The sequence below is a fragment of the Trachinotus anak genome, unplaced genomic scaffold (assembly GCF_046630095.1).
Source record: "Trachinotus anak isolate AG129_WGS33_773 ecotype Australia unplaced genomic scaffold, CSIRO_AGI_Tana_v1 ptg000008l, whole genome shotgun sequence".
NCBI classification, from domain to species: domain Eukaryota; kingdom Metazoa; phylum Chordata; class Actinopteri; order Carangiformes; family Carangidae; genus Trachinotus; species Trachinotus anak.
The window spans coordinates 27,501,012-27,516,939 of record NW_027273859.1 but is presented as its reverse complement, the minus strand read 5'-3'; the positions used below and the strand labels follow the sequence as shown (position 1 = coordinate 27,516,939).

Genomic DNA, 15,928 nt, shown 5'->3' with positions numbered 1-15,928 from the left:
GGATTCAACCGTGGTCTTTGCAGAGATATATGAGAACCAAAGCATTAAGCCAAACGTGGGAAAAAAAAGTTGAAACGAAGCTAAAAAATGAAGCTAAAACGTTGTTACAGCTGCAGAGTTGTGATTCTCTCTGATCCATGTCATGTATGTTTTAGTCTTTAGTGTGTCTGTTACTGAAGTACTTCCGGTTCACGTTCGGCCATAAGGCATCTGTCCACCCACAGAGTAAAGCATTAACTGTTTCCCCGTCACTTATGTTCCATGTGCCCATGAATGGTTCCAGTGTTTGAGTGGGTTAAGTTAATATTTATGTATTTAGGAGTAGATTGTGTCCACTGGCTCTTTATAACCCGCTTCCTTGTTGATTCACACAGAATACATTTTGACTACATTATCTGCACTACCCAGTGCCAATATAAACACATAAGTATTATGTATTTATAACGAGCCTATTCAGAAGAAGAAATCATCCGAAAATAATGACTGACATTTAATTTAAAAGCCTCAATGTCTTGGTTAAAATAAGTTTTTAATAGAGTTTATTTTGTACAGTCGCAACATGCCAAACTACTAGAACTCTAAGTTCAGTATAAGTATAAGTTAAACTAGATTTAGTTTAATAAACTCTGTTGTATATATTTACCACTGTCACAGAGGTTATGTCTGTTTATTTGTGAGCAGAATTATGCAAAAAATACTGAACTGATTTGCATGACACTAGGTGGAGGATTAGGGCAAGGGCAAGGGAAGAACCCATTAGAGTTTAGGCAGATACAGTTATGTCATTTTACCACAAAGTTAAAATTATGTGTAATGCATTTTCTCATAAACTTTTTAAGTTTCGTGTGTGTTCTCCCATGTCCCAACCTAACCTCAGTTCATAAAATCATCCAAAAATAAAGACAAATGAAACAAATTAAAAGTTCATAAAGAAGAGGAATAGCACCAACAACAGCAAAATTCTGAAATGACATGTGAGAGAAATGAAATTAATGTACTGTGAGTACAGGTGTGTGTCATTGTTTCTTACACTGTGACTCATCTGTGTTTTCTCTTTTTGTCTTCTAGTAAAGAAAGCCAAACTGCACGGGCCTCCAGGTAAGAGCTGAGACATATCATACCACTTTTATTTGAACATGGAGAGCTGTAATCATGATGAGGGGGGGGAATTGAAGCTTTTTGAGGGATAAATGTATTGCAGACAATCATTTGATTGATTTTGGCTAGAGCTGTGGTTTAGTCTAAGGAGAGAGGGGCCTTTAAAATAGAGGGTGTTGACTTTCCAGTTAGAAAGTGGAGGACTTAACAGTTTCATCTTTCAGGATGATTACTATTGTGAGTTTTTGGCATCCACTAAAGATGGGTTTTGCTTTAGAGATTTTTGTTTTAAAAATCAATCTTAGGATCTTAGTATCTTTAAGTATTTTTTGCCAAAAAGTCAGATCTGAGTAATTTCTTTTTTTAAAAACTGTGAGTTCCCCCTCAGTGGACACGGTTCAGTACCAATACCTAAACAATTCTTAAACATGAAAGGTAATGTCCATGCTAATGACAGGTATAACGTCGCTAATACACATTATCTTATTTTAGTGTGTGTGAGGCTGAGGCTGATGGGAATGTCGTTAGTTTTTCAGGTATTTAGTCATAAACCATGATACTGGACAAAGTCAGATTTTGAACAGCTGATGGCACTGAAGAAAAGTTATGTGGTCACCAAAGTTATTACAATTCAGCCTGCGGGGAACATGAATGTCTGTGCCAAATTTCATGTGAATCCTTGTTGAGACATTTTGCCTCAGACCATGAACGTTGACCTCATGGTGGTGCAACAGGAAAGGGCTGGGGCTTACAAAAGTTAGTAGGATTCGTTATCTGGGAACCATTAATGTCTGTAGAACATTTCATAGCAGTCCGTTAAATACTTGTTGAAAGAGCTCCAAACGCATCAAGCTTTTTATTTCATCTACATCAGTGTTTATGTTATCAAAAAAAAAAAAATCGTAGTTTTCATCATCATAAAACTGATGAATAAAAACTGGGCGACAGCTCTTAGCCTAGTTTTTAATACTCGATTCTCGGACACAGTTTTACTTAAAAGGTAAGATCCCACACCCAGCTCTACTGTAGGGAAATATGAAAAGCAGCATCAACTGTTTGGTAAATGCTATCTTTCAACCAACTTGGATTTGCAAATGATGAATGTAGTTTCTCAGAGGCAAGGGTGGAAGTAGTATTTTTTAGTTAAAGGGTAGCAAAACCTCTCAGTGGATGCCTGGGCGTACAAATTGTCTGACTTCCACACTGGCAAATACAAGTCGTATCCCATATCCCACCAACAGTTGCTGGTAACATTTATTATTTTAACTCAAACCGTGACATTTACATGTTAACTCTCCATATGAGGACTTGTTGCATAAAATTTTGTTGCGCTTTCTTTGAACAATGTATTAAAGTGATAGTTTGGGTTATTTGATGTGTGCTCCTAGTTTAGAGAAGCACCCAAAAGCACTGGCACAGCAGCTGAGCGACGTACTGCTGTGGATGGGGCCATGCCAATAGAAAAAAAACAATATTGGTTGAAGTGTATGCTTTTATGTAGTTCCCTTGAAACTACATTTTTTCAACTGTTGAACCACCATATTCCTATGCAAGTGTCCTGAACCTGTTTTTTTGTGAAGCCCATGTTTGAATCTCTTTCATTGTGTAACTTGGATATCCTCAGTACATACGTCACAGAGAAGAACAACGACTGAAAAGGGAGAAGAAAAAAGAAAGATTTTTTCAGTCACTTTTCAGCAATGGAGCATCAACAATTGGGCAGCCAGTCAAAAGTGGGACTCTATCTTGCCATTCACCTTTCTTTATTTGCGTCTTTTTTTTTTTTTACTTCTTTGCTGGCTGCAGCTGTTTGTCCTCCCATCCTTCCCGTCCTCTCTCCAGGCAACGAAGAGGGGTGAACAACTGTGACAAGTGGGAGAATGAGAAATCAAGCCAGAGGAGGAGAGAAGAAAATCAATAGATCATCACAGACAAAGGGCCACCTGCTAGCCTGAAATGACAACGTGTCATCCCAGCATAAAGGAGAAGATGGAGACAAATCCCTCCATGTCTTCAGGAGACGGAGACAGACTCCAACTCCAGATACAGGAGATGATTTGTCATTGGCTGCCTCTGGCCTCTGATTGCAGAGCAGATTTTCAGAGCGGAAGGGTATTTGATTGGCCCTACCAGGTTTCATGAAATGGGACATGAGCGATGATGTTGTTACGGTACAGCCATGAGTACCATGACGTTGCTCTCTAATTCATTTATTCTGTAGTTCTCCTGAATTACTGCTACTAGCAGTTTTCCCTTTAAATGTTATACAGTTAAACTAATTTGTAATAACAAACAAATTGTGCAGTTGTCTGTAAAAGGAAACCCCAGTGGCTCAGCAGACGTTTCTTGCATCTCTCTGGAGGAGTAATAGTAGTTGAGGAAGTATATGCCAGTACAGAAAGTACAAAGTACTTTACAGGAGGCAACATACTGGTTAAGGTTTGTTCATGAGCTAGAGAACCCAGTTGAGTGTTTTTACTTCAGTGCTGAATTACATCGGTGTTCTCTTATTGTAAATCTTATTCTTATCTTATTCTCTTATTTGTCGTCTGACAAATACACAAAGGAAGGAATCAAAGTCTCTGTTTGGAAATTTACTTTTAAATTTTTTTTTATTTGATCTAAAACAACAGACCTACTTTTCTTCAGGGCTGTAACATCCAGCCATGTATGTGATGGAGAGTATACCCAGGATGGCACTCTGTCATGTGACATGATTATTAGTCTCAGGTCAGAAACAACTAGTAGAGTTTGTCCCACTCTAATGCCCCAGTTTGGGAAACATGATCTGATTTATCTTAATAGTAAGAAGCAATATATTCATTGCCTGGGGGGAGTGGGCTACTGTCCCAAAGCTCTCCTCAAGCCCCAATGGTGGACGACCCCTGAGAGATGTTTCTCGTATATGTGTCTTTTTATTATTTTGGAAGATTTAAGGCACATTATCCTGTTTTTAGCCATGAAATCACTGCGGCTCTAGACACGGTGATGCCAGGTCGTGTGGTGGTTTGGTTCAAAGCTATGAACCAGTGTACTTGGATGGATTGGTACATATATTTGTGGTCCCCACAGATTGTAAATGAATGACTTTGTTAATTCTTAATTTTTTGTGCTACAAGCAGGTCAAATCCCTTAAACAATTGTCTAATTCTCATCAGCCACAAATGGTAATTTGAGATCAGTGCTTATACAGAATGCTAACATACATCCCTGAGGTTCCTCTCAGGTTCTGCTTCCATCCCAGTACAGTGGATGCCACAAATACCAGTGGAGGTGAAGGGAATGTCTGTGACAGTTTGATAGTGTCATCTATTATATGCATTTTTTTTCTGGTAATTTAGGCAAACCAAACCTTTAAGTAGAGTATGATTACAAAATCTCCACAAGCTTGTTATATATCAGGTCCAATCTGGAGAGTGTTGATACTAGTTTGTGACTGTCTGTGTCATTTACAGTCCACAGTAAATCATGAAGAAGAGATTTATGCCAGAATATGTTCTGTAATTCACCTGCAGTTAAAGACTAGGAGGCCACTCAGGATGTTCATGTGGACAGTGATCATTCCACAGTAACGCTTGGCCTCATTTAATCATCATCAGTCCTTTTTCACTAGTTTGCAGGATGCAAATCAGAGATATCAACTGTTGTAGTGTTTGGTTAAACCTGCTTTTGGGCTTTTGGGTCATGACACCATTTACTGTACTTGCAAATCTCTGGATTAGAGGTTGGAAAAGTGGGCTTTTAATGAAACGGAAACTAAAAAAACAATCTCAGCAGGAAATGCAGTGTTTCCTACAGAATTAGATTCTGTTTGTGGTAGTAGCTGAAGGGAGGGGAGTGGGAGTTCTCATACCTCCTTTGGTTCCCTTTTCAGTCTGAGTGCACAGAGTGAAACATTTGGGCTGTACTTGTTATAAAAAAATCATGAAAGTTGAACCACAGGCCTGTGCTCAGGTCTGTCTGAACAGGGATAATGTAGTTTTTCATAGCTGATGCATTGCTCCTCAGCAGTGGTGGTTATCTTGCTGTGATGGTCCACTGCAGCCCAATGAATCAGACTGCAGACTGCAACAATTCCTCTGGAGTCAATTTAGTTTACTTATAAACTAAGTAGCCACTGTAGAAGACATTTGTACTGTATTCTGCTTAAAAAGTATTTTTCAGTATTTAAAAATCTGTCAGTCATGCAGCGGGGATGTGCTCCATTGTCTGCGTCTTCTTTAGATTTCCTGTTAGTGGATTTGCTGTGGTGGAGCATCCTTTTGACGACTTCAACAGCCTCTCAGCCCTCTCCCCCAACTCCTAATATACAGTAGTCACTTCTGTATAAAGTAGCCAAGAAGTTGAAGCTGAATTTGTAAAGTATTTGCTGGTAGAGGGAAGGAGAACTCCCAAAAAAGTCATCGTCGAAGGTTGTTTGCTCCTATGGGTGTACCAGACCTTGGTTTTCATGGTTACAATAATAAACACGCAGAGGAAGGCATACCTACCTTTGTCACCATGTCCGTTACTATAATAACAGTCATGGTTTGGTCAGGGTTAGACACTAAAACGACTTATTTTTAGGAAAAGATGGTGATTTGGGTTTAAATAAGTACTTCCTCAACATCAGATGATCTTTGTTGTCATGGTTACAATAATAACAACATGGTTAACTTCGTCAAACAGTCATGGATAAGAGAAACAACATACTTTCAACCTTCAACTTTGGTGCTCTGTAAACTACGTCTCCACACTTTTCCCTTTGCTCCTGTCATCATTAGTACGACCACTAGATGTCGCCTAGCAGCAAAACCTAATTATGGGTCATAATAACCTGCAGGACAAATGACCTGTGGGCTCGTTTTTTACAGGACAGTCTCTGAATGAACCATATAAAGTGTGTGGGACGTAAAATGAAAACAAAAAGCTAAAAGAGGCTAAAAAGCCTGATGAATTCCTTTGTTTATGGTACCCCTTTCATATTACATTACTTTATTCAGTGTTAATATAAACGTCTTTATTGATGTTGATGTTGAAATAAATGCTTATTAAATAAAAAAAGAACATCCTTTGTGAGACAAAAATAATCTTCAGCTCGCTTCATCCACGAAAAGCTCTCCTCCGCTCACCCTCCTCTCCCTCACTCTCCAGCCTCCACACCACCTCCCTCGACACACATAATAGAGTATTCATTACTGTAGACAGCCTAGTAAATGTCATCTTGCCTTGCCGCGCAGCACACGTCCATGTGTAACTGAATATAACTTGTTTATTTTCATAAGTCATTGCCACTTAATTATAAATGACGCAGCCTGCTCCCCAAGAGAGTCCCACTGCATGCTGGGATATGTCCTCTCCACCACAGCTAGTTGCTGCTTACTGGAGGGAGGGGCGTGCGCGTGTGTGTGCGCGTACAACTAAGGTGGGCTGAGTGTCATTCAAGTATCTTTAATGACAACCTTGGTGGTGCCATAGTAAATAGATACCCAATTTAAATGAATGCCCACATTTTTACATTTCTTTCTGCCCTTGTTTTTGTTTATTTTTGTGTTATTTATTTTTGTTGTCTTTCATGGCTCTTCCATTTTTTTCCCCCTAATTTTTCCTTACCACTTCTAGCTCAGGCAGTAAATGGGCCTGTCTGCATCCTGCCAGTCCCCTTGTCCCCTTAATCACAGACCTGGCAACTCCCTTAAGTGAATGATGGATTATTCCAGATTAACCCTTTCACCTCCCTGTCTCTTGCCTTGGTCATTAGTGCTGAGCTCTGCTGGGTGGGGAGGTATTTACACTTGACATTTCACGAGTCTCACAACAGGGAGATCTGGGTACGATCTATTAACTTTGATTTACCCTTAGATACATAGTGCATGTGTCTCCAGACATTCAACTGTGTCTATTTTTGATTTCCCACACAAGACACAGTCTGACCCTAATGTATGGCTGAAGGTCATGGTAATGCATGAACCTGTCTGCCTACTGCCAATAATTACAGACGAAGAAAAGAGAAGAAACTCAAGCCAAACATGTCTCCAAGAAAATCCCCTGCAGTGTAGATAACAGTTTCATACCACTGTAAAAAGCATATCTTTAAAATGACTTAGTCCAATACACAACCCCCATAAATCACCACATTGATGCAGCATGCTCAAATTTTTTTTTTTTTCATTTAAAAATTTTAGATGTGGATCGAACAGGATTCTCATAGTAGCGCAGCGTCTTAGTCCTTGATCAGATGGACAAAGTTCTTTGATGGAGCTGTTAAAACAGGCCACAACACCAGACTGTACTGAACAGCCCCCTGATGTGTAAATGTGGTCGCTGGTCCCTGGGTGGGCGGTTTATCCCCTGGACCCTCATCAGGAAGGGTATTCAGTGTAAAAACCTATTCAAAAGCCACTATGTGGATGGTGTTCAGCAGTGGCGACCCCTAACGGGAGCAGCTGTAAGACATCAACAACAAGTGCTTAGTCAACCCTCCCTGGATAAATAAGGATTGAGAAACACAGTGCCTCCTGTGCTCTGCTGTTTTCCCCTGTGTTTTATTAGCTCAGTGTTGACCTTCCCTCTTTGCTGAAGCAGGACAATGTAATCAACAAAGATCTCCAGGGGGATTTCGAGAAGGAAATTGGATACACATAAGTAATACATCTGAATGGAACAATGTGTAAAAAAACACAAGATCTAACTAAGCTAAGGATCCAACCTCTTAGTGTTACTACTACATTAACCTTTATTCTTATGGGAAGAATTGATTGAGTGCAGAAGGTCTTTTCAGTCAATTTCCTACTTCTCATTGTCCACACATCAACACCTTGCATGTGTGTGTATTTGTGTAGCGTTATATATATTTTTCCTACTGACATTGTGCAAGGAACTGCCCCAACTCTGCTTCTGATTGGCTCTGACCCTGATATTCTTCTCTGCTGAATGCAGGAGGGGAAAAAATAAGGCATGTGTATGTGTCAACACGTCCTGTGTGCAACATCACAACCTTAAATCATACCAGTAATTCAAAATGAAGAGAACTATTGATTGTTTTGTCATCAAGAAAAATTTGTTGCTGTGTTGTGTTGTTCCTGTCTGTTACATCTCTCCCCGATAAGATGCCCAGTCCTGATCAAACATCTTCAGAGGGCAATGGCCTCTTCTGACTCTGAGCCAAGGCCAGAGCCTTACAACATACAAAAAGGCCAAAATCTGTGCCTCTCACAAAGAATGGCTTGTCCAGTTTCTGTGGTTCAGATATGGTAAAACAGCCAATTTTATGCATTGAACAAAGCATGGCTGCAAACAGTACTTCTGTTGATGGATCACTAACGTTACGAAAAAGTAAAAAAGCACTAAAAGGTTTTTTTTTTCAAGAGCTTAAACTCAATTATAAGCATTCATAAACTAAAATTAAGTTTCACCAGATACCTTACATATTTTTTGTTGAGGTTAATAACTTTCTGAATTTCTTGCAGACTGTATTTTGCTGATAAAATGAAGGATGAGATACATTTGTTGAGAGAACCACTAAACTTGATTAAGACTCATTAATCAATTCAAGTATTTTAACAATCCAAATTGGAAATTGGGTATTGGAACCAAACCCTGGCTGAAATGTATTCATTTATGCGGCTGAATGATCACGTCCCTAACCTCATCTTCACCCCAAATGCACTGGTTCCACTGGCCTCTTCAAAATAAAGTGGTTGTAATGTACGGGGACACACAAGTACACACACCAACACTGCATATGCTCTTTCTAGTGTAGTCCACATTTGGCTCTCTGTTCGTGTGGAGAGTGGGCTACTTGAGGCAGGTAATCAAGCAGGGATTAGATGGTCGGTGGCTCAGCACCCTAGATTTATGCTGATTGTGCTGGTATCTGTGAGTTAGACAGCAGGAGCCACACCCCTGATTCTGCCACTTAGAAGGACACTGACATAGATGCATTTTCTGGAGACCTTACCTAACCTTAACCTTAACCACTGCCTTGCCATCTTTAACAAAAAACCTTAACCCCAGAATGTCAATTTAAAGATCCTTTATCAGGACCAGCTTTTAGTTCCCAAATGGGAAGTGAGTCCTCATAGTGCGATGCAAACAGGTGAACACATGACTTTGATTCAAGAGAGAGCTGTTTGTTTCCAGTGTGGAACCGATAATCACCATTAGTGTCTTTATCGATGACTGTGCCACAACCTTGCATTTATTATTTTAAAAATGATGATGAAGGTCCTAAACCAAACCAAACATCAAAGTCATCATTCTTAAACCTTAAGCACATGTTTATAACAAGCTGCAACCTCCAGGGCTGAAAAATTCAGCCAACACGGAACTGCACTTCTTCGAGACAGTCCCCATAGACTACCATTTTAAAATGTCCAACTTTACAGCAGAAATAAACACGTTTAAACCCTTTGTCCAAAAAAGGTTTTGGTCTCTATAGCTAATTTTCCCTTCATGACAGCTGTACAGGGGTTGAATTTTTATATAACTCAAGAGTTTAAATTTTATTAAGGCTTAAAGTTGTGGGTTGACAGGTGGGTGAGTGAATCCTTGCCACAAACAGACAAGTCTTGGCTCCAGACACGCCCCCCCCCCCCCCTCTTTGTCCATTTTTGTTTTAGCTGGGAGATAGGAGGAGTCAGGCACTGCAGATGGTGGAGCAGCTCACTCTGAGCTTCAAAACTGCTCTCCAGAAACCACAGAGGCTACATCCAACTTTATTTACAGCTGATGGTTTTTTTTATTGTTGTCATGATGGCAGATTTCTGATACGCCTTCCGTAGCTCCTGTAGGTCCTATCTGAAGGGTAGGGACAAATGGTCAGATGGTCGTTTAAGAAGAACTTGTTGAATTTAAATGAAAACAACTTGAAATAAACCTGAATCATTTGTCAGCAACCAGGCTACATCTGTGCAAGTCTGAGTGAAAATAAAAGAATGGGTGCAAGTTCACAGTAATCACAGCAAAAATGTAAGTTGATGAAAGTGCTTCACAGTACCTATATTTTAAAATAATAACATCTCACTCTGAAAGAGAGCAAGGAAAAATGTCCAGGAAAAAGAGAGGGTGATATTTGCTGAATTTGGTCTCTGTAGAAAAAGCAATTGCAGCTTAAACATGTCTGAGTATGAATATATTAAGTCCGCATCAATGCTAAAAACGGACCAGCCGTGCACAAAAGATGGGCAAGGGTCAAATAGTTCTCTGTGCAGTCGTCAGTGTGTGATGAAAAAATGTAATGAGACTCTTGTTCAGCATCTGAAGTAGCTTTTTTCCTGGTACAAAGCGTTTCCTGTTCAGGGCTTCCACAGTTAATACCTTGTTGGAAATGAGCATTATTAAAAGACACAGTTATTTAAGGTGCAAGTGATCTTTTTCATCTTTGTCCTTCTGCTTCTTTGTGGCCAATTGTGAAGGATTCATGAGTAGAGGATGCATATTTACACATGAATAAACAGAAGATAAGAAATACATTAATATCAGGTAGATTGTGTTCAGATGTCTGTACATGATCTCGTTCAATGCTCTTTGTTTTTGTTATTGAGCCTGGTTGTTTTCAGATATTTGATTCACTTTCTAGCCTTTTAGTAGCATCTGATCTTCAATGTAAGACATTCAGAACCTATCAACTGTATAATGAAATGACCTTTGTATGCAACTAATATGCAACAGAAAGTACAGTTTAAAGGAAATCTAATGCCACATAGATGATGTTTTTTTAATCAGTATTAATTACAAAATGTTTTCACTGAATGTACATGAAAAGTTGCAAAATGTTGGATATATATTTGCAAAATGTTGAATGACGCTTCCTGTCTGGGTTCATTAATTTGAAAATAATAATAACAAACATAGTTTCAATTTCATTCAGACTTATTTATGTCTGATGAGTTTTAGCAACAACTGAACCTTCTCTCATTGTCATCATTTTGCCAAATTTCTTAAAACTTTCAATCATGTCCCAACTACAGCAGAAATTCTTTTGAGTTAAATTAACTTTCTGGGTTTTCGCATCTTTGTTACAGGATGTAATGTTTCGCAAATGTCCACAGACTGATTTGTCAGCATTAGTGTGATATTGTGATATTGATAAAGACATCATGATTGATATGTAGAACTCTGTTTGAGGACTTGATTGTCTTAATCCTGACTTGCAGTTGATCAGTGTTGTCTGACAGTTCCTGCACAAACTGTGCATTGGTTAATAGTCTTTGTCCTGTTTGGTGATTTAAAGGAAAAAACATAATGTATTGCACAGCCTATAATTAGCATAAGCTTTGTGTTTTGTGCTCATATCCTGCAGCTGGGGAAGGCATATTGGCCTCATCTCCTTTATATTGGTGTATAATATGAAATTCAGCTTAAAATCCTCTGTCTGTCCAGCATCATGTTCTTTAGAACCTCCCCCATGCTGGTAGTTTAATTATTTCTCCTCTGTCTGAAAAATCCCCCATGGGTGGGATTCTTATCCTTTGTAAATCCCCCCTCATTTCTTTTCATGTGCTCCAAGCAGCTATCAACCAAGATGTAAAACTGAATCACAATTTTTGTTTTTTTTCCCCTCATACAGACAAGTTCAACGCCTATGTAACTCTAAAGGTGCAAAATGTGAAGAGTACAACCATCACGGTCCGTGGGGATCAACCATGTTGGGAACAAGACTTCATGTTGTGAGTATCACCCTGACAGTACTTTACCATTGTTCAGTAACTCAGTGTTTTCCCTGTTCCCTTTGCATTATAACAATAACTGAGGGGGAATTTGCTTGAATATAACCTGTGAGAACCTCAGACGCTAAGCACCACTTTCAGTGACATTTTGCCTTTGACTGAGGAATAACATGTTCCAGGTTCAGAGCTTGCCAGGCATTGTTGTGCAAATGTAAGCCAGTTTTTGTTTATTTCTCTGCTTGAAGTGCTTTAAAATGACAGACACTGATGAAGAATATATATAAATGCACAACAGGACAAAATTCTTTTTGGTGTGCAGATGAACACACTAAAAAAGATATAATCTATCATACCATTTATTTTATTTTAAACTAAATGCAGATTGAGAATAGTCTGCAGCTGACATAACACCACGCTTGCGTAGTTGATTGAATGGATTCAATGCTGAAATGAGACGATATAAGCTTTGACTCTTTCCTTGGTTTCCAGTCTCTTGTATATGTGTTGCTTTTTACTTTTTGGCTCAAGTTTGTCACGTATTTTGGCGGCAACAGCATGTAAGGCACCGACCACTTTGGATGTATTAAGACAAATGCAGAGAGGAATTGAAGCTTCGGAGTGTGTGTCAGCCCTTAGATGAATACAGGCCAGATATTCACTGCTAGCTGACTTGCTAGCTGGCTTTAATAGGAGTCACTGAAATTGAAAGGGAGCATCAGCCGCCTGTGGGACTCCAGTCTGGCCGGCTGGCGCAGGCTACTAAATGGGAATTTGTGGTTGGAGCAGGTAGGATGGATGGAAAGTGAAATTACATGCCGAGCTCAGATAAGTGGATGAGTCAGTGATAAATCTAATGAATTCTCCAGCCCAGTTTGATTCCACAGGGGAGAAAAAGTACAGATGTAGCTGATTTAGAAATCCCACATCACTTTTTATGGTCTCTGAAGTAGTGCTGCACCTTGTATCTACACCCATGAGGAATTATTCTGAGGGAAAAATGTTTTTAAGTATCCTGTGGTCACCAGTTGGGGGAGAGACTGACTGATGAGCATATACGGTGGGAAAGCACTGTGACAGGCTAACAGCTCTAATGTGGGGTGGTTTGGCTCAGATGGGGCAATTCTGGAAATCAATTTTTTCTGAAATTGTTCAGTACACCAAAAGATTTTTTTTTTTTTTTTTTTAACAAAAATTAGGCTTTGCTCTCCTTTCAGTAAAATGGACAGGGACATTTTTTTTCTTTTCTTTTTGTTTTTGTGGCTAACAAGATTCCAATTTTCTTTTTTAGATCAAGCTTAAATATACTGTGTTTTAACTGACTACATTTTCATATGAAGAAAGTTCTCACTATAGTGACATATTGTTAATGGAATAGTTATACATAATAAAGAATGAAACTGGGCTAAAGGGTCTGCAGCCATGCTAGCTGCTCTGTGCTTTGTTAACCTAACATGCTCTCAGTGATGGTGAGAATGCTAGCATTATTTTCAGCTTTTAGCATTATGATTATCAGGAATATCTTTACCATTGTAACCATCTTAGTTTCACATGTTAGCATACTAATATTTGCAGATTAACACTAGCCTGAACACAAAGTACAGCTAATGCTTAATGGGAATGTGATTAGTTTAGCAGGAATTTGGTCAAAGTATTTGACTTTTTTTTATTTTATTGTGATATCTATTTATTTAGGCAGGGGCAGTGCACAATTAAACATTAACCTTGTATAAACAAGGAGAGATGCATTGTACCAGGTTATAGCAAAAAAAAAAAAAAGCACATTTCAATGGTGCTAGGTGAAAAGTTAAGCGTTCACCAAAGTGATTACAAGTCATCCTGAGGGGGACATAAACAAATAGAATAAATTTCATAGCAATTCATCCAATAGTTGTCAAGACTTTGACTCCACATGTCAGCTTCATGGTGGCGCTAGAGGATCTTTTGCTTGTGTTGCTCTTCTGGCTTGGCTGTGAACTAGAGAAGTAAATTTTCTTCTGTATTGGATTTTTGAAGCTGCCTGTCCTATCACTGGCTTTCACTCTTTTTTTCTTGCTCCTCGTATCTTTTTCTTTGCTTTGTCAAGACCTTTAACCTGGCTTCTACAGACCGGATTATTTTCTGCTTGTGTTCTGTGCTTCAGTACTGACAGGACTTGACAGGGTGATTGAGAGATAGAAAATAACTAATCAAGTCTTACCTGCCCCACTTGATTAAATATTGTTTAATATAACCCAGGTACATTTATTTTTAGTATAATAAAATGTCTTGTACTTTACCCAGGTAAAATTACTCATTTCTGACAGAAGAGAATTTAACTGAGTCTGAGTCCACCGGAAGAGTGAAACTGTTTCGTGTATTATTAAAAATAATATTTCAAAAATATTTTGAAATTCTAAAATGTGTTCTCTGTGTCCTCTGCCCTCAGTTTTCTTTGAAATTCAGCCTGTTGAAGAGAAGCCAGATCCTCAAGTTATTCTAAAGGTAGAATTACCAAGAGGAACATAAAAGAGTAAAGCTTTCACTTGATTTTGTCAGTTAAGGACTTGTTGTGCATTTCCCAGGCTAACCCACTTCATTTAGAAGTAAAACATTCTAGTAATGTCATTGTTGAAGAAAGAGGAAATGAGCAATTAAGCTTTACTTTGCATGTTTGAGACCCAAATGCCAAAGAAAAGTTTCAGACTTGGTAGAGCACAGAACTAATGTTACGTCATCAGAAAACAGCTTGGACCTGCATTTTGTCCTCTAAGCAGATGGCTGCTGGGATGGAGGTGGGAGAAATGTTCACGTGTTGTTTGTCCATCTTAATTACTTCAGAAAAGAGTAATTAATAAATTAAATTATTTAGTTCCTATGCACGTGCAGAGGAAAATTCCAGTGATCGCACACAGTTTCAGAAATTCAATACTGCAAATCTGAAGTGTCTCAGAGATGGGATCATTCCAATTCATGATTTACGATGAGTGGAAATTTCATTAGTCTAAATCACACAAGGCTTTTTAATTTTTAAATTTTTATGTTTATATTTGAATATAGCCAATAAAACACACACAAGCATTAGGTGTATACATGACTCCCTCTCTTTCTGTTTCTCTCTCTTGTTCTCTCTCTCTCTCTCTCAAACACACACACACGCACAAAACAGTTATTTATTGTGTACTGTTCAACAGACACAGATCTTTCTTCCAGACTGATCCACCTCGACTTGATTAGAGGGATTGGAGAGATTGACTGTGGATTTACATGATTACATAATCATCCTCTCCTCTCCTCTCCTCTCCTCTCCTCTCCTCTCCTCTCCTCTCCTCTTTCAGATTTACTTAGATGATCATTTTCATCACTTCTGTGCTACAGACAAAGAATAAAAAACAACTGTCTTTTCTTTCCTGTATGTAGGAGAGATAGAGAGTTCAACTCAAGTAAAATACCACCTAATATGACCATAACCACTGAAACAAATGTTAATGATTCCATAAAAAGGAACCCCATGGCTGTCGATGTTAAGTGGCTAATTAGCTCCTGAGTGTTATTCGCAGCAGGTGGGCTCACTGGGGTGGGAAGGCTGTTGGATGCTGCAGCGCTGTTGGTGGTTTTGAGTAGAAATTGCAACAGAGTTTGATTCCCCAGACTGAAAGGTCTCAACCAGAGGAGTGAGCAACAAGAGTATTGAAAGGCTACAAAAATCTGTAGAGTTTGAAATTAGACTCTTTTAACCTTCAGGTTTTTACCAGCATTTGATTTGCACAAATACTGGTTCAGGTTGGGGTTCAAAATACCCTGGTTTTGTAGTAACCTGATAGCTGAATAGTTAGGGTGCATACCGTGTGGGTACATAGGCTCTGAGCAGACGAGTCCCCATTTCAACTGGCTGGACTCTTAAGTGCATGTCATTCTCCCTGTCTCTCACTGCAGACTGTAAACAGCCCCCTAATAGAACCTGTTTGCACCAGACACTTCAACTCAGAGATGTGACATTCACCTGACCACTGGTGGAAATAGGATCAGTTGGTCAGTCAGTCAGTCAGTCAGTCAGGGACATTCCAGATTCTTGGGTTGGCCCCACTGTTGCAGACCAGCCAAAAAGAAAAGTCGCTAAGACGTTGTTTTATTTTCCCGCTAAGTTGGGAAATAAAACGACAAATGCATCAAGTTGGTGACATCGCTTATTTGTGCTAAATCAT

At 39.1% G+C, this 15,928-nt stretch overlaps 1 protein-coding gene across 1 annotated transcript in view; it reads left to right on the top strand.

The window, feature by feature from the left end:
* The window catches only part of LOC139624654 (protein unc-13 homolog B-like), a 168,170-nt gene that overhangs the window by 17,728 nt on the left and 134,514 nt on the right, over positions 1-15,928 (top strand). The window contains exons 2-3 of the mRNA XM_071483945.1: positions 1,069-1,098; positions 11,648-11,747. Coding sequence (XP_071340046.1) covers positions 1,069-1,098; positions 11,648-11,747 — 130 coding nt within the window. The remainder of the gene's footprint in view (positions 1-1,068; positions 1,099-11,647; positions 11,748-15,928) is intronic.